Raw genomic sequence first — 20,388 nt, forward strand, 5'->3', positions numbered from 1 at the left:
TCGGGCTACTTACCTCCCTATTGAGTACAATCCCACCAACTCACAAATTAGAACACTCCACAGGCTCCTTAAGAAGGTCACTTCTTGACCTGTAGAAGTCACTAACAAATTAAAACCGTTTAACTCCATACCCCCCAGTATATACGGACTCCCAAAAATACATCAAGAAAATGTGCCATTACGTCCCACAGTGGATAGCATTGATTCCCCCACATACAAATTAGCTAAACATTTGGCCAAAGCGCTCACACACTATACTGGCAACACACACCATCACATAAAAAATTCAGACCACTTCAAAGCCAGCATAGAAAACCTTACACTCCAACATACTGACATAATGATCAGTTTTGACGTCTCCTTCTTATTCACAAATGTCCCACTCAAAGAAACTTTAGAGCTAATCCAAGCTAAATTTCCTCCCGATATCTGAGCCCTATTTCAGTTCACAATGAACTCAAGTTATTTCGTTTGGGAAGGAAAATTCTACAAACAAATAGAGTGGACAGCGATGGATTCACCACTCCACACCCTTGGCCAACTTTTTCATGGAGACTTTTGAAGAGAAAGCCTTAAACTCTGCCCCACAAAAACCAACCACATGGCTTCGCTACGTTGATGATGTGTTCACTATTTGGCCACATGGCTCTGATACACTCCTCTCCTTCCTAACACACTCAAACAACCAACACCCCAGAATCAAGTTCACCCTGGAAAAAGAGAAAAACAACAGCCTCCCTTTCTTAGACACACTAGTCACCCGCCAGCCTGATGGAATCTTGGTTTTCTCAGTTTATAGAAAACCCACCCATACAGGCAAATACATTCACCAACAATCCCTCTCCCACACACAACAATATGGAATTATTAAGACACTACACAACAGGGCTAAACTTATCTGTTCAAATGACAATGCCCTAACCACAGAACTAAACCACATCCTCAACACTTTCTCAGCCAATGGCTACCCCCCCCCCAAAAAAGCCAAAAAATATTGAAACCAGTAAACCACAATCCCCCCCCCCCCTTCACAACAAGGATTACTCTAAATCCATTACCATTCCCTACATCCCAGAAGACCTTCAGCCCAAAGGCCAAGAATATCTACATAGCCCGCTAGGGGGCACCATCAGGGCTTTTGGAAGAAACAATAGCTTCCTGCTTCGTCCTCATTTACTGTGTATAGTGCCTGCGTACACGTGTCTTTATTTTAAGTTCCTGTGAAGATGCCGAAATATTAGAAATATAGATTAAAGTTTAATTTTATGTATATCCTGTGTATGTTGTAAATTTCTTAAATTATTTAATAAAACTGTGTTAATGACGGGAATGGGTTTTGTCATGGAAATGTTGACGAGGAAAGAATGATTTAGACTTTGTGTTTATCTGGTTCAGACCCATCAAACGTGTGCAAAGATGTCTACACATATAAGGCACTAAAGAAGAATGGAGATCTTCTTTGCTGTCCAACTGAGTCATGCAGACTGCAGATGAGTATACAAAAGAACATGAGTATACATGAATGCTAGGAGTATCAGAAACAAAGGGATAGAGTTTGTTGCCTTAGTCAATATATTGGTATACCTCAGATTGTAGGCATCAATGAGATATGGGCTATCAGAATCAGACAAACTAACTGGAATCAAGTGTAAAAGGTACAGTATTTTTATGAAGGATAGAGAGGATAGGAGAGGAGGAGGTGTGCTGCTAATGATATTGGAAAACTTGAATCCAGTTAGAGTTGAGACCTATGATTGTAGTACTACTACTAACAGTATTTAACGAGGCAGTGAGTTTGAAGTCATCTGGTGTGAGGTGGAATCTAACAAGATCGATTACATAGTGAGGTGTTGTTAGAGACCTGGTGGATCGGTTGCTAGTGATAAAGAAATGCATTACCAAATAGAATAGAAGAGCATGAAAAGAGTAATCATAATGGGAGACTTTAATTATCCAAATATTGGTTGGGTAGCAGTAGAATCTCATGAGAAGAATGAAAATGCATTTATTGAGCTGTTGCGGGACAACTTCCTCAAGAGGCATAAGGAACTCAAGGTCAAAAAGAGTTAGATTTGTCGTAGTGTCAGAGGGCATTTCAGTTAAAAACTAACTATTCTGCCTCCGGTTGGTGACAGTGAATCAAGCGGTACCCACTTGGGAAGTGACTAAGTTTATGAATGTTCCACTCAGAAGAGGTTATATGCTGAACAACAAAACAGGAAATTATGACCAACTGAGGAGTATACTAAGTTCAGTGGAATGGGGTCGATTGCTGGATGGGAGGAATATCTACAGTGCATGGGAAGTATTTCAACAATACTTAAATAATGCGATATCATGATTTAAGTATGTGTTGCAAGAGTTCAAAAAATAAATAGGGTAGGAGTCAAATGGATGTGTAATATTGTTAAGCAAGAGATTCATAAGAAAAGGATTAAGGAAGGAATACCATGTGCATAAGAATGATATCTGTTATGAAAATTATAAGCAGCAGGTTAGAAGAGTCACAACTGTTGTACAGAAAGCAAAGTCTAAGTATGAAAAGAAACTGGTTCTACATGCTACAGACAACCCATAAGAATTCTATTCTGCAAGTAAAAGAAAGAATGAATATGAAAGAATAACTCTTCTAAATGCAGATAGAGTGAGGGTTACAGATGCAGAAGAGGTTGTTCAACTAATGAGTGCCCATTTTATTAAAAGCTATCAACCTGGTGAATACGATATTGAGCTCACTGCTACTTCTTCACTGGATGAAGAAATTCAGGTGTATGAGAACAAAGTATTAGAGCTGTTGCACAAACTGAATAAGAATTCAGCAATAGGGACTGATGGGATATCAGCACATGTGCTAAATGAGTATTCAGCTGAACTGGTTATTCCATTGACCAGGCTGTTTTTAATATGAATCTCAGAAAATTCTGCAAGAATAGAAAGAATGTATGGTAATTCCATTGCACAAGGGTGGTGCAAAGATCGATATATCCAACTATCAACCAATTAGTATCTCAGGAGTCGTGGTGAAGATTTTACAAAATTGGTTAGGGGTGCTTAAGGGTCAAAGCTGTATAACTGAGAGGGGACCTCCACATAGCCTTTAAAGGAATGCGGAGAACCGACCAGGGCTTCTGACCTAATGTCCAATCCTCATCTTCTCGTGGTGCACCCTGTTGGGTATCTACTTGGATACTGAACGAACGAGGATGGGCTGGCAATTTGGGATTTAGCTGACCAAATTGTATTCTTATTGGTTAAACCAAAATAAAAAATGATGGTACAACATGACAGAATTTTATGCCGGCTGGGGCTTTGCCCGGTTAAACAAGACCCCCGTTGTTTTCGCCAGGGAACCAAGGCGAATAGCGAAAAGTCAGCTACTGGAACAAATCTGAAAACAAACCCCAACTCAACATCACCAGAGTTAAAGATCGGTACTATCAACGTAAGAAGCCTGAATGGCAAAGAAATGGAGCTAGCTGAGGAATTAGATAAGTACCAGATCGACATAATAGGGGTGACTGAAACAAAAAAGACCAAAACTGGTGAGATCTTTCTGAGCAATAAATACAAAATGTTATATTCAGGCAATGACAATCAAGAAAAAGAAGGAGTAGCCATAGTATTCAACACAAAATACGAGGCTAATCTTCTTGAATGGCAGTCAGTCTCAAGTAGAGTAATGTGGACAAATATGAAAATGGGGAACTGGACAATGAGACTTATTTGTGCCTATGGTCCCACAGAAGGTTCTACTAAGGTAGAAGTGGAGGAATTTTTTGACGCTTTAGAAAAAGCAACTGACACAATGAAAAATTGGTCCTTGTTGGGGATCTAAATAGCAGAGTAGGAAATGATTGTGAGACATACAAAAATATTTTGGGAAAATTTGGAGAAAAGAGCAAAGCTAATAATAATGGCAAATATCTGTTGGATTTCTGCTCAGGACATGGACTGGTTATTACTAACACCATGTTCCAACATAAAAACGTGCACAAATTCACATGGAGAGAAGAGACTAGGAATAAGAAAAATCTCATTGACTATGTTATTGTTGATAGTGATGTTTTCTCTCTGGTGCAGGACACCAGAGTGTACAGAGGATTTGAAATTGGAAGTGATCACTATTTAGTCTTGAGCAGGATAAAATTGAATTTAATATTGAAAAGTATAACATGTAAGAAAGTTTTAAAGCGAATGAAAGTTGAGCAGCTCTCTCAGATGTGAACTGTAGACTAAAATACACAAAGATTATTGAAGAAAAAAATGAAAGAGTTTGAGAACAGGAATCAAACCTTGGAGATTCAGCTGCAAACTCTGAAGAAAACATTGATTGATTCTTCCAGAGAGGCATGTGGTGAGGTTGTCTGTAAGGATAAAAAAATCAGAACTCCCTGGTGGACACAGGAAGTTAAAGAGGCAGTGAAGGAAAAGAAGAAAGCATATCAAACGTTCCTGGCAAATAAGTCAGCTTTTACTCTTAGAGAATACAGAGACAAATGTAAGAAAGCTAAACAGTGTGTAAAACTAGCTAAACAAGAGTCATGGGAGGACTTTGGCAAGAATATAGAAAATAAATATCAAGAAGGTGGCAAAATATTCTGGAGGTTGTTGAAGAAGTTTAAGAATGGAGGAAAGAGTGCTGTAAAAGGAATTAGAGATGATAAAGGTGACATGAAAATGGGAGAAAAAGATATCCTTGAAGTATGGAGTAATTACTTTGAAAAACTGCTAAATGAAACAAGCGGTGATGACAGCACAGTGGTAAAAAACACTGACCAGGCATGCAGTCAGGAATACATATCTATACTTGAAGTAGAAAAAGCCATCAAAGGCTTGAAATGTGGAAAGGCAGCAGGAGTAGATGATATTCGACCAGAAATGCTGAAGTATGATGGTATAATAGTCTTACAGTGGCTGCACTGCATAGTTCAGAAGGCCTGGACAGAGGGACGAATCCCCGATGATTGGAGTAGAGCTCTCATAGTACCCATATATAAAAAAGGGAAATAAAACTGCATGTGAGAATTACAGAGGCATTATTTCCCTACTGAGTGTTCCTGGCAAGATCTATGCAAGTATACTTGAGAAACGGTTGAGAACAATTGTGGAAGAAAAGCTTGGTGAAGAACAAGCTGGATTCAGGCCAAATAGAGGCTGTCAGGATCAGATCTTCACTTTACGACAAATAGTCGAGAAAGCATGGGAATATAACAAAGATCTGTATTTAAGTTTTGTCGATTTGGAAAAGGAATATGACAAGGGAGAAGGTATTCAATACGCTGCAGTTATATGGTGTCAATGGGGCATTATATCAAGCAATACTTAGTCTTTATTTGAGTTGTAAGTCAGCAGTTAGAATTGAAGGAAGTACAGGAAGATGGTTTAATGTTAAATCTGGTGTGAGACAAGGATGTACATTATCCCCTCTGTTATTCATTATCTATATGGATCACATTATGAAGGAAAGTGGTATTAAACATGATATCAAAATTGGAGATGTTAATGTCAGCTCTTTGCTTTATGCAGACGATGTTATACTTCTAAATAAATCTGCTACAAGTCTGCAAGATTCTCTGACTAAATTGAATAGCTGTTGTAATAGATATGGTATGAAGGTCAGCAATAAAAAGACAAAGACAATGAAAATAGGCAGAATCATTGAAAATGTCAACTGTGTTGTGAATGGAGAACCTGTGGAACAAGTAAAACATTTCAGCTATTTAGGCAAGATTTTTACTAAAGATGGTAAATTAAATATAGAAATAAACAACAGAATCAGCAAAGCTGGTATGGTGGGAAGTCAATTGAATAAATTCATATGGAATAAGAGAGAAATTAGTCGGAACACTAAATTAGCTGTATACAAGACAGTGTTCAAACCAGTTTTAACTTATGGATCTGAGAGCTGGGTCAGAAGTAAAACACTTGACCAAAGACTAGAGACCACAGATATGAGAGTCCTGAGAAAGATTATAGGCGTGAACAGATGGCATCAATGGCAACATATTAAAAAAGAGGATATTAGGAAAGAACTTGACATTGTCAGCATCCAGGAATGCGTTAGCAGAGCTAATCTCAGGTGGTATGGTCACTTAAACAGAATGGGCGAGGAAAGATTAGCAAAACAAGTGTTCTCTGCCAGGTTAGCAGCAAAACGACCCAGAGGAAGACCAAGATATAGGTGGATTGATACGGTACAAAGTGCTTTAGACGATAGAAATATAAGATCTGATAATGTTGGAGTCTTGACAAGTAACAGACTGATTTGTAGGAAAATTGTAGATAGGAAATTAATAATGATGTAATTTTTTTCATGTAGTACTATCATATCCTGTACACCCCTTGAGGGTACATGGCAGGAATTTGATGATGATGGTGATGGTTAGAACTCGCTTTCAGAAATGGGTTGAGAGTGAATCTCTACTTTGCAATGAGCAACATGGGTTTACTATGGGAAGGTCATGTTAACAACTTGCTCACATTCTATAACATGTTACTACTGAACTAAACAAAGGGGGAACGGATACACCATCATGACTTTTGGATTTTGCTAAGGCTTTTGATAGAATACAGCATGGTAGACTGTTGCATAAATTGGAGAATATGGGTTTGAGTAATAGAATATTTTCATGGCTAAGAGGATAGCTGGCTGACAGATACCAAAAAGTGGTATATGGGAGATGTAAGTCTGCAAGATTTAAGATAACCAGGGTGTACCACAAGGATAAGTGCTTGGTCCACTGTTATTCAATCTGTACATTAATGAGATGTGGAAGGATTTGGCAAGTGACATACAGCTATTTGCTGATGATGCAAAGATAGGTAGGAGAATCAGGAATGTTGCTGATATGCAGTACTTGCAGAATGATTTGAATAGGCTGGAATTGTGGGCATGGGAAAATGGATGTCAGTTCAATGTCAGTAAATGTAAAGTTATTCACTTTAGCGTGATTAGATATCCAATGTCGTATTATATTGGTGGGATTATGCTAGAAGAAACTGATGAGGCTAGGGATCTTGGAGTGTTAGTAGATAGGAAGTTGAAGTTCAGGGGCCCATGTAGCAAAGTTCACATGTAAAAATAAGGATGTCATTTTGCCTCTTTACAAACCTTAATAACCCCTCACTTGGACTATTGTGCGCAAGTCTGGTCTCCTGGTTTCCGTCGTGATTCATATATTGGAGAGAGTACAAAGGAGAGTGTTGAAAATGATATCAGGATTGTGGAATGCTGATTATGAAGACAGATTGAGAATTTGTAGACTGCAGACACTAGCAAACAGGAGAAATAGTGGATGATATGATTGAGACTTACAAACTTTTGAAAGGGTCATACAGGATTTCAACTGATGGAATTTTTCGTTTTATGGAAGGACAAGAGGACATCCTTGGATGCTGAGAATGTATGCTACTAAGAAGGGGTGATGGCTAGATTTTTTGCTCATAGGGTGGTTCGTGATTGGAATGGATTGCCGTTGAATGTTGCGAGTGCAAGCAGCGTGAACGAATGAATTCAAGAATAAAAATCATAGCTGGTACATGTAGTATGTGGCTTCTCTCAATGAGTTCCTGACTCCCTGGTGGTCTCTCTTAATAATAATAATAAATTGGTTTGGACTTATCAAGCATGTGCAAGGATATCTGCATCAGTAAAGCACTTATATAAGCACAGATATGCTTATACTAGGAGTATACGAAACAAAGGAGTATAGTTTATTGCCTTGGCCAATATCTTGGGACCTCAGATTATAGGCATTAGTGAGATATGGATATCAGAATCAGACATACTAACTAGTATTGAGTGTAACAGATACAGTATTTTTAGCATGGATAAACAGCATAGGAGAAGAAGGGATGTGATGCTGATAATGATATTGGATGACTTTAATCCACTTAGAGTTACGTATGACAGCAATACTAGTCACAGTTTTTTATGTAACTGTGAGTTTGAAACCATCTGGTGTGAGGTGGTCTATCATCCTATAAGTGATCCTAACAGGCACTTAAGCGCCCACGACCTTTTAAAGTATTCTAGGACTTTGCAACAGCAACTATAACTCGAGTAACGTCGTTAGCCCAATGCTTCCGGATGTGTCCTATGTCGGTAGCTGCACGTGTTCACGGGGCTAGTTTCCCTGTTTTGGGAGAAGAAAAACCAGAGTTTCTGGGTGAAAAAAACCACCTATCTCAGCATGAGACCAGATAACTCACCTTTAGTTAAAAGAGACCAGATAAAGTTCTTCACATCATTGTCGGGAATCGAACCCAGGTCTTTCCGACCAAAGGACTTCGTTTATACTGACTGAGCTATGGAGGGTGAGATGGATTCTAACAAGATCAAATACATAGTTGGGTGTTGTTACAGACCTAGTAGCGTGGTTGCTATTGATGAAAGATGCATTACCAAATAAACTGACAAGTAAAAAATGAGTAATCGTAATGGGAGACTTCAATTATCTGAACACTGATCGAGCAGCTGTGAAATCTCCTGAGAAAAATGAAACTGAATTTATTGAGTTCTTCCAAGAAAGCTTCTTCAAGCAGCAAGTGTAGGAACTCGAGGTCAAAGAGTGTTGATCTCTTATAGTATCAGAGAGAATTTTAGTTAAAGATGTAACTATGCTGCCTCAGGTTAGGGACAGTAATCATGTGCTGTACTCATTTGGAAACTGAATAAGTTTATAAATAGATTAAAAGATCAGAAAAGGTCACATGATGAACAACAAAGCATGAAATTATGACCAAATGAGGAGTATACTAAGTTCTGCCCCAGTGTATCAGTTGTTGGATGGGAAGAGTTTAAAAATACTTAAATAATGCAATACTGGGATGTGTCCCTAGAGTTTGAAGAATAAATAGGGTAAGAGTGAAATAGGTGTGAAATCTAAGAGATGTGTAAAAAAAAAAAGAATGTGGTCAAAATACTGTGATCATTCTTATGCACACAGTATTCTGACCACATTCTCTTTTTTTTAATGAAAATTATAAGGAGCAGGCCAGAAGAGTTGCAATTGTTATATAGAAAGCAAAGATGAATATGAAAAAATACTAGCTCTGCAATGCAAGTCTAGGACAAGCCAAAGGAATATCGTTAGGCTGCAAGTAAAAGAAAGAATGAAATATGAAAGAATATCTCTACTCAATGCAGATGGTATGAGAATGACAGATGCAGAAGAGATTGTTCAACTAATGCGTGGTCATTTTGTTAAAAGCTATCAACCTGGTGTATGCAACATTGCACTAATTGCTAAGTATTCACTGCATGAAGAAACTCAGGTGTAAGAGGAGGAGGTACTAGGATGTTGCACAAATTTAATAAGAAATTGGCAAGAGGAATAATGGAATATCAGCATAGATGCTAAAAGAGTGTTCAACTGAAGTAGCTATTCCTTTGGCCAGGCTATATAATGTGTGTCTCAGAAGAACAAAGATTCCCCAGGAAAGAAAAGAATGTACAGTAATCCCATTGCATAAGGATGGTGCTAAGACTGACATATCCAACTATCCACCTATCAGTATCTCTAGAATGGTGGTGAAGAAATTGAAATTGTTAAAATTGTACCATAAAGAAATGGACAGCTGCTGTTCTTGTTTTTGCAGACTTAACAGCAAGAGGAGGAATGGTGTTTGCCAATTCACTGGAACAGTGACCATGGAAATACCTGTAGAAGAGACACAAAGTTGAAACACTACATTTGTGAGATGGAGGATGAAATGTGTCTGTGAGGGAAGGACAACCTATGAGCAGAATTGCTCTCCTCTGGACAGCATCAAAAATTTTTAAGGAGGTTTTAGGTGCACCACCTTAAATGTGTAAACAGTATTCTAACAATGGGCAGATTTGCAATTTGTATAGGATTAGTAGCTGGATGGTTGCAAAATAGCTTCCTGAACAAAAAGAATGCCTAGTTTTTAGAAGCTGAGGAAGCTATTGATGTGATGTGTTTGTGCCAAGAGAGAGACTGAAGGTAAATGTCGGTCCAAGGAGAGAGAGTTCATCCTATCTATCTATCTCTATCTATCTATCTATATATATATAGCTCATTCTGAGATCCCTTTTGCAAGAGAAAAGGAAGGAATGTATTTTGGCGACACTGAAGATGACTAGTTATCCTTGCCTCCCCACTAAAGGATGGTATGGAGATCGGTGTTTTAGTCACTGGTTGCAGATGATCTTGACATAAGGGATGTCTGGGAAGGAACTAGATGGTTTGTCAAAGGAGTAGGCTGAATGGAGAGTGCTATTGTCATGAAAGCTATGGACAGCATTTGTAGTCATTGAGAGTAGGTCATTTAAAAGCTTGAAGAGAGGTGTCATCCACCATGACACACAGTGAATGACAAGAGAAAAAGATGGCTATCCACTTACAGAGGGTAGCAGGTAGACTGAAGGAAGGCAGTTTGCAAAGCAGGCTTTGATGCCAAACATGATCAAAAGCATTGGAAATGTTAAGAGCGAAAGCACACGTTTCTCCAAACCTTTCCATGGCACATATCCAGTGGTAAGTGATGTAGGCTAACATATAAGCCTCTATCCCCTCCTCAACCCTCAATCCTGGCAATTGTTGGTAGTTGGGCAGTAGACTTTGTCTCCCTTTATTGGAATGGGGTGGATATATGTTAGTTTCCATGAGATGTGTAGGTGCCAGCTGAGTATAGAAGATTGAAGAAATGAGAGAGGACAGGTGTTAGCTTTGGAGCACAACATTTAAATACAATAGGACAGAAGCCATCAGGAACTAGACGACTTTGGAGTATTAAGGTTATTTAATATTCTTCTTCTTATGTGCAGAAAGGCCACAGGAGGCATATGCTCAGTTGCTGGTATAGGAGGAGGTGATTTGCCTTTCTCATCTATGCAAAAGTTAAAGGAGAAGAGTAGTTATAAGAGGTGGGCTTTTTCTCTAGGTGTTGTAACAGTGATGGCATCTGGATGGATAAGAGGTGGGAGTGCATGTCCAATGGCTTTTGTGAGGGACCAGAAGGGAGACAGTTACCGTTTGCACAAGAGACAGGTTTTGTGTTATTGGCCTTTTTGAAGTTGGATTTGCTGACAGCTGACTTAATATAAATTAAAGATGCCAAGAAATATATTCTTGGTTTAATCCTTTATCCAAGTGTAAGCAAACAAAGTTTGCACCTGAAGTAATAACTTGAGGACTGGGCAACTCGTATATAAGGCTAATGACTTCACTTCACTTGCCTTAGTATCCCATAATGCAAAGTGCATTATGGGATATCTTTAATTTATAGTATAACCAAGTGGAAAAACTTTCATCATCTATCTCTAAACCAGAGTATCTTAATAATAATGTGTAACATCTTTTGGCTACTAGTATATGGAAATATGACTTATGCATTACTTCAACCTTAGTATCATTCTTGGTCTGGCTCCCACAGATGAGACCTCAATAAAGGTGGAAACCAGTCTGGGCAGTGCATAATGCATGATATTATACATGTACATAAGGATATGTGCTTTGCATTATGGGATACTAAGGCAAGTGAGGTGAAGTCATTAGTCTTATATAAGAGTTGCCCAGTCCTAAAGTTATTACTTCAGGTGCAAACTTTGTTTGCTTACACTTGGATAAAGGATTAAACCAAGAATATAATTTCTTGGCATCTTTATATGGAAAAGAAGTATATGGAAATATGACTTGTGCATTACTTCAACCTTGGTATCACTTCTGGGTCTGGCTCCCACTGGTGAGATCTCAATAAAGGTCGAAAGCAGTCTAGGCAGTAACACTTCCCATAATGCATAGCATTATACATGTACGTAAGGATATGCACTTTGCATTATGGGATACTAAGGCAAGTAATGTGAAGTCATTAGCCTTATATACGAGTTGCTCAGTCCTGAAGTTACTTCAGGTGCAAACTTTGTTTGCTTACACTTGGATAAAGGATTAAACCAAGAATATAATTTCTTGGCATCTTTAATTTATAGTATAATCAAGTGGAAAAACTTCCAGCTGGCTTAATATATTGCATGTATCTGCATAGGCTGAGTATGAAGCTTAGATTCTTGATGCCAGACACGTGTGGAAAGCTTTTCTTTTTTTTCCTGATTATGAAGACAGATTGAGAATTTGTAGATTGCAGATACTGACAAACTCTAAAAAGGGGGGTGATATGGTTGAGACTTCTCTCTCAACCATATCACCCCTAAGGAGAGGAGAAAATCCCCAGACTTAAAATGTACATAATATCTTGCATTATACAAACAATGTAGATGCAGCACAAAGTGAGGTGACAGCAGTATATCAGTGGAGTTTTAAAGAATTAGCTGAAAATATACATTCTTACATTCATAAGATTCAACAAAGCCTTAGAAGAGATTGATAAGACAGTGTTGCTAGCTAAGAACTGGAACAGAGGATGACACTGAAGACAGCATAGCTTGTGGAAGCTGAGGAAGAAGTTTCAAATGAAGATCTAAAACTGGAAGCACAGAGTTGCAGAAAAAAAGAAGAGAAAACAAGTAGCAGCAGCAGAATTCTCCAAAACAAGTTTATAGTGAAAGTGAAACAATGTCACAGAGGCCTCTGTTATTAAGGAAATTTGGTTGTTTGAAAATAGAAGTATTCAGAAAGATACAAACTGCAGCTGCCTGCTTCAGAAAAATTTATGCAGAAAAGAAAGGCAAACCGTATAAACTGAATGTAAATAAATTTTTAAAGCCCTGCAAAATACCTCACCTTACTCCTACCCCAAAAATTAGCCTAGATCTTTCACAAATTATGCATGTGGTGAAAAATCCTTGGAACTCTTTACTGTATTCCCTAAATTTGAAGAAACTTAGCCTACCCAGCCTCCTCCAGTGAATCAATCAATTAATAAAGTAGCACTCCAAAGAATTATGCTGTATGTGTCTCCAGCTGATTATTTTAACGGTGAATAAATAGAAGCTGCACACTCAGGTTTCATTGCTTATTAAAGTATTGTATGCAGTAATATTATGTTATAATTTACATGCTGTCTTATTTCATGCATCTATGCCTTTTAGCACCCAGACAAGTCAACATTACAGTTCAGATAGTGATTTCTGACATGACCTTTTCAACTAACAACAGGATAATCAAGGCATAATCCCATCATAAGATGAGGATTGAATGTAATGTAATCTCCATTTGTATTATGTCCATTAAAGGAATAACTTGCATATTTAGACAGTATAAATCTTCTTGTGCATTTTTGCAAAATGCACCTAAAAATGGAGCAAGAGAAAAATTGCTACTGCAGATAAATTATAAGCTTTAGGAAGGCACTTGATAAAGGTCACTCAGTGACAAAAGTCACTTGAAATATGAAGTAACTTGATGACATAGCCTACCCAGCTTCCTCCAGTGAATCAACCAATTAATAAAGTAGCACTCCAAAGAATTACGCTGTATGTATGTGTATGTATTGCTATATGTGTTTCCAGCTGATTATTTTTACTATGGCAAAGCACATAGTAAAAATACACAGAAAATAAATCAGATTTTTGGATTCAAATGAGATGAAAGAAAACTGAGGAATGATTCCTTCAAGCAAAGAATGGAAATATTGATTAATTCAGCTGTTCATTTAACCTGTATACCATTTGCTCTCTTGTTACAGTAGCTAACCAGAATAACCCACTACATTTCCTTACAACAGCTCTATAGGCTTAATGCAATGCTGAAGAAAAAATGCATAAGTACTTTACCTTCAGCATTGGCATTAAATTAAGTTGGATATACTATAAATACAAAAAAGTAACATAAGAGCATAATTAGTATCTTACCTATAAGGAACAAAATCTGTATGCCGCTTAGAGAGAAATTCAGGATAATCTTCAAATTCCAGTTTTCGCTTTGGAACTCTTATTTCATTCTCACTTTTGGGACTTCTATCATTTTCTGTTTCTGCAGATTTTTGATTAATGCTATAAAACAATTTATATTTTCTCTCTAAAATACATTAATGATAAGTTGCATACATTTTGTGTAAAATAGATGTTTAAGAAGTTATTTTATTATTATTATGTATTTATTTTTATTTTTTATTTTTTTGATGACCTGAGCTATGCAGAAACTAATACCACTTTCAAAGGAAAATTACATTAAAAAAATGCAGCACTGCTAAAAATGGTAGACTTGTAATTAAATTTTATTGCTCATCCACTGTTAAGTTCTGAAATTTATTAAAATCGGTCATTAAACTTAAATTTTAATGGCAGATTTTAATAACCAATTGTTTATTAAAATTTAAAATAGACTGAAAATAGATGATATCATTACTTTGTTTTAGGGACAATTTTAGCCTGGAAGAGTGTTTATAATGCCGAGAATACAAGCACTATGTGGTAACCCCTAATATACTAGCAACTGCTACCACTGATCAGTGAAAAACAGGACTAAATAAAAAATCATTAAATGTTAATTTAATAAATTAATGGAGAACTTATCTCAATGCAGACATGTACTTCAACTAAAGAAAACCTATAAGTCATAAAGGGCATCATTGTTATTAACTGATGTATACAGCCTCTCTGTATCTTACAGGGTTTCTTTAGTTGGAGTACATGTCTGCATGTAATTTATGTTAGTCTCCTAGAAAAGATAACAGGTTTATTCCTTCCCTTCCAGAAACTTGAGTTTCTCATCCCACAAGACAGACCAAACCAACCAGAGAAAACATAATAAATGAACATAGCAGAGCAAGGTAGGATTAACCACTCAATTGGAGAATTAATTACATTTCTATGAATCCAAACTCTTGGCCATGTCGGACCAAGCCTAATAAAGAAAAATGAAGAGCACTATTAACACGTTCGCTGCCACGCTACTTCGGCATAGTCTGTTCCCGTACGCCAAGCAATTTCACTTCTTCAAGGTCAGTACGGTAATCTCGTTGCCACGGTAAGCGTCATAAGAGTATACTCGTAGTTGGCTTGTGCAGAGCATATACCATCTATGAGAATACACAGTTTTGATGCTAGCTCCACAAGCCAAGCATTTTCACTTCTTCAAGGTCAGTACAGTAATCTCGTTGCAGGCGGTAAGCGTCACACGAGTATACTCGTAGCTGGCTTGTGTGGCTGGTTTACCAACTACGAGTATACTTGTAGTTGGCAGCGAACGTGTAAAATACTATGCGCAAATTCAGGGTACTAATACAAATATGTGTTTTATAAAGAAGTGTACCTACATGTACATGTGAGCGCCCAAATCCTACAACAATGTACAAATATGTACAAACCTTTCAGAACTTTTTTTTTTTTTTTTAATGTTGAGCCCAACATGAGAAGTTGGTTGATCAACCTACAGTACATTAGTATGTACTATAGGTTGATACAGTACACTACTCATATACGGTACTAATGTACCATATATGAGTAGTGGATTAATAAAGGAGGAATTGTTTACATTTAATTTAAAAGACTGTATATTGTATTCCTTGGAAATACAAACAAGGGGAAAGACTGTTCCACAATACAACAGTTGCAAGGATAAAGGAAGATGAAAAGAAACTTGTTCTGTGGGTTTCAAGATGCACTGTGAAGGGGTGTTGAGCAGAAGCTGCACATGTTCTAACGAGCTTAGTATTAAGTGGGAAAATTATTGATGCTATTTCAGATGAACATTTCCCATAGAAATATTTGTAGAATATACATACTGCAGAAACCAAATGTCTGACGAAAGTGGAGGGGAGGGGGTGAGTTGGTAAGAGATGGGTCATTAATAAGTCTGCTTTCCTCTGAATTGAGTCAAGTATTTTGAGGAAGCTTTTAGGGGCTCCACCCCATATGTGAGAGCAATGTTCAATAGCTGGGTAGATTTTTGATTTGTATAAGGTTAACAGCTGTTCAGGGGTGAAGTAACCTCTTGAGCGAAAGAGAAATCCCAGTTTTTTAGAAGCTGAGGATGCAATGGTTGTGATGTTTATGCCAGGAAAGGCTTGATGTCAGGGTAATTCCAAGCAGAGAAATTTCAAATTGTCTGGAAATTAGGGTATTGTCAAAAATAATACTGGGAAAAAAACGGTCCTTTTTTTTATGAGAAATAAGAAAGAACTGGGTTTTATTAATATTAAAATTACTGAGGTTATCTGAACCCCATTGGAGAATGGCTTGGAGATCAGAATTAAGGGCAGTGGTGGTTGATATTCTGTAGGTTGAGGTGAGTTATGTAGAGTAAGGTTAATCAAAAGAATAGGAGCACAATGTGCTGTCATCTGCAAAACTGTGTATTGCATTGGAGGTCAACTCCAATTTCTGTCATTGATATATAGCAGGAAGAGGGTGAGAGGACAGAACCTTGTGGAACCCCGGCATTAGTTGAATGGTGGGAGGAAAAGGAACCATCCACCATCACACATAGTGTATGTCCAACTACAGAAATCCTGAGACAGACCAAATGTTGGTAGTTTGCTTAGTAAGCCTTTGTGCCAGATCTGGTCAAAAGCTTTGGAGATATCAAGTGCAACCACTTGAGATTTGCCAAATTTTTCCATGGCATTTGTCCAGAGATGGGCGACACGTGAACAGATCACCTGTTGATCAGCAGTGACTGAATCCATACTGGCAACTGTTTAATTGTTTAAGAAAAGAAAGAAAACTGCATTTTGGAAACACTAAAGCTGACTAGATTGCTTTCACCACAATCAAGAATACTGTGGAGATCAGTGTTCTGGGCACTTATTACATATATGATCTTGAAGCTTGAAATGTTTGAGCACTGCAAGTCTTGTCATAAAAGTAGAATGTGTGGAGAGCACTATTATCAGCAAACCCATGAATAGGGTTTGCAGTGAATGACAGCACATCATTTACATAAATCAGGAAGAGAATGGGTGAAATTACAGAACCCTGAGGAACACCAGCATTGGCAGGAAAGTCTAATGAAAGAACACCATCAACCATTACAAGTAGGGATCGATTTGAGAGAAAACATTTGCACAAGGACGAAGGCAGTCTAAATGACGGTAACTTGTTGAGAAGTCCTCAATGCCAGACCCTATCAAAAGTCTTGGAAATGTCAAGAGCAACAGCACAGGTTTCTCCAAATCTTTCCATGGAATGGGTCCAGTCCAAAGGTGCATGTATAGGTCAGGGGATCTCCTGTGGATCTAGATTGGCAAAATACATACTGGTGGTCACTAATTTAGTTAGCAGTTCTCAAGATGTTAACTTGACTGTTGATAACCTTCTTCATTACTTTAGACAAAATTGAAGTGAGAGCAATAGGTTGATAACTTGATAAATATTTATCTCCTTTTTTATGGGGAGGGGGATTAATTATATATCAGCTTTCTTCCATGCTGAAGAGTGGATACCAACTGAGTACAGCTTAGTAAACAGATTATAGAGAACAGGTGTTAGTTCAGGAGCACATCTCTTGAGCACAATGTGTAGATTTTCATCAGATTCAACTGCCTTTGTGGTCTCCAAGTTATTCAAGATTCTTCTGATGTCTTTCTAGCAGAAGGTCACAGGGGGCATGAAATGCAATGTTCTAGGCAAAGGAGGTAATTTGCAATGGTCATCTACATTGAAGTTGGAAGGGAAGAATGATGCCAAGACATCAGTCTTGTCTTTGGGTGATGTTACAATGTTACAGTGTGAGATAGAAGAGGTAGCACAGGTGGACAAAAGTTGTATCTAACAGCTATGGCAAGGGGACCAGAAGGTGCAACTGCAAATGGTACATATTATTGTTGAATTTAGACTTTACCCTTTTGATGGTGGTTTTACAAGTGTTGTGGGACAACTCTAAGCTGTGAAAAGTTGGTTTTGGGGTCTAAAACCACTTGTGAAAGGCTGTTTGCTTTTCTTGTGCAGCCCTGGCACACTTCTTGGAGAACCATGGTTTAGATATGGATAGGGAAATTTGAACAGAGTAAGGAATGAAAGTTTCCATTCTAATATGGATTATTTCTGTAAAAATATCACAATAATATCTGGATCTGAAGAATGAATACAGTAGTATAACCAGGAAAGTACGAGTAAAAGTAATGCAAGTTCTCCCACTTGAAACTATTGTAATTCCAGAGCATGTGAGGTTGTGAATAAATGAAAGAAGTTTCACAGGGATGAGACTTTGGTCTGAATTACCAAGATGAGCAGTCAATGAACAGAGAACCTGGAAGGAGAACTAGTTAAGAAAAAAACCAGAGTGTTGGGTGAGTAAACAGGATTGCTGGGAATTCTGGCAGGGAGATGAATAATCTGTTTTAAACCACTGCTTACAGAAAAAATCTCTGCCTCTCTTCCAGTTTGGTCAGTAAAATTCAATAAAGGGAGCCAATTAGAATTGTGGGTATTGAAATCATCAAGAAGGATGACTTCACTGTAGAAATTTGAACTGAACAAAATCAAGCTTTGAAGATGGGAAGTCAAAGAGGTCAGAATGCGTTTCATAATTGGGAGAATGGCAGTTGAATGAAACAAAATGTGGCAAAGAAATTTTTAGCAACAGAAGGTCAAAAAAAAGGTGAGATTCTAGGTTAGGTATCATTTGTGCAAGTAATATCAGAATGCACAAATGCATAACCATTTCCTTATGGCAGAAGGAGTCATACAGGATGTAATTTAGACTGTTAAGGAGCTGTGATTGATTTAGTGGAAATCTGAGATTCAGTCAGAAAGCAGTTTGTATCACTGAAGATAATGAATCTCATTTAATTTACTGTTGATGGCATGGATACTGGTAAAGCGAATATGAAAGATTTTTTTTTGGTATGATTTTTGAGTAAATTTTTTTAAACTCTAAAAAGAGAACATGCATTGGAGAAAACATACTCTTAAACATATCACCCATACAGACAGCATCTGGTCTTCAAACCACAAGTGACCTTGACAGTGTCCTGTTAACCTGGATACATTCCTCTGGGCAAACAGACCATCAGGAGAGAATCTTAAATGACTAACACAAATCTGGACTGTAGACAAAATTCCCAGTTATCAGATATAACGGAGAGGCTCAACATTTCTTTACAAAAGTACTGTTTGAAAACAGTCATGAATCTGGTAAACCTAACACCTGAGGATCTATTTCATGAAAGCAAAGGAAAACAATAACTCTGTCCTTCCTTGACATTCTAGTCACCCACCTTCCCAATGAATCCTTATCCTTTTCTGTCTACAGAAATTTTACTACACTAGGAGGTACATCCATCACCTTTCACACTACCTCTCCCAGCAGCATAGTGTTAACAAAACCTTAGTTAACAGAGCTAGAACCATCTACTTGTTAAGCAAGTCTCTTCACCAAATTCAATCATATTCATGACACGTTTTTAGCCAATAGCTTCCCCCTTCACAAAATTAACAGAGCTCTCTGTCCATTCTCCTACCTCCATCTCCTGCAAAGAAGAAACTGAAGAAAATTCAGTTTCTTCTTTGGTTATTGAAATGAAACATTGTCTGCGTCTGAGTTGTCGTTTATTGTTTTGTGTTTTTGTAAGTTTTAAGTGAATGATTATCGAATTGTTTTAGTAAGTGCAATTTTATTTTTCTGATAAATTTTAAAAGTAACAGTTTTATTGTTTATTAACTTCATTTTTTATTTTACTGTTTTTAACACTAAAATTTATTTCGTTAAAATGACCTACCAGGTCAAAACTTACCAAAAGAAAACACATAACATTATCATTGTAAAATAAGTGTAAAATCAGCATCTAGAAAAAGGTGAAGCGGCCGTAAACTATCTACAATCAGTGACATAAAAAAAAGACAGGATTTTAATTTATGTTTCAACCACAGAAGAAGGACCAAGTAAGACACAAACGCTGAAAATAAGTGATTTTTCTTTACTTGATTCTGCTGTTTACACATGGTTTCTTCAAGAAAGAAGTCATCATACTCCCATCTCTGGAGACATTTTAAAGCAGAAAGCTAAGCATTTCCATTCACAAATTTACCTGGATCAGAAATTCAAAGCAAGTGATGGTTGGCCAGAAAAATTTAAGAAACACCATGGTATTCGGTATCTATCAATATCAGGGAATACAATATACAGGCTTTTAAATTGAATATCAACAAGTTTCTCCTTTCCCATCCCACTACAGTACTATAGATTGACCAACCAATCTCTCATATATAGGCCCAACATTTAAATAAAAAAAAAAAATAATAAAAAAAAAAAAATAAAAATAAAAAAAATCAGGGGGATAAACTGTCTACTGACTTTTCCAGAACCATTCCAAAAATCTTTTTTAGAAAAATTCTTGAATTACATTTAACCGATGATGAAATTTATAATGCAGACGAAAGTAGTCTTTGTTCAAGGTTGTTACTAGAAAAAACTCTAAACTCTAGTTTTCTCTGGTAACGACCAGAGAAATGAAGATTCAGTGCTGGTCGAAAAATGTCTAAAGAGCATATCACGATAATGCCTTGTGCAAACGCCTCAGGAA

The 20,388-nt window shown here is 37.3% G+C and overlaps 1 protein-coding gene across 5 annotated transcripts in view; it reads right to left on the bottom strand.

Annotated features, from left to right (window-relative positions):
* Aatf (Apoptosis antagonizing transcription factor) overlaps window positions 1-20,388 on the bottom strand; it is a 236,731-nt gene that overhangs the window by 142,587 nt on the left and 73,756 nt on the right. For all 5 annotated transcript variants that reach the window (XM_090405096.1, XM_090405095.1, XM_090405093.1 and 2 more), the window contains one exon: window positions 13,775-13,915. In XM_090405096.1, coding sequence (XP_090261222.1) covers window positions 13,775-13,915 — 141 coding nt within the window. The remainder of the gene's footprint in view (window positions 1-13,774; window positions 13,916-20,388) is intronic.

This window comes from Typopeltis vanoorti, chromosome 15 (genome assembly GCF_054136105.1).
Source record: "Typopeltis vanoorti isolate ZY-2024b chromosome 15, IOZ_Tvanoo_1.0, whole genome shotgun sequence".
Lineage (NCBI taxonomy): Eukaryota > Metazoa > Arthropoda > Arachnida > Uropygi > Thelyphonidae > Typopeltis > Typopeltis vanoorti.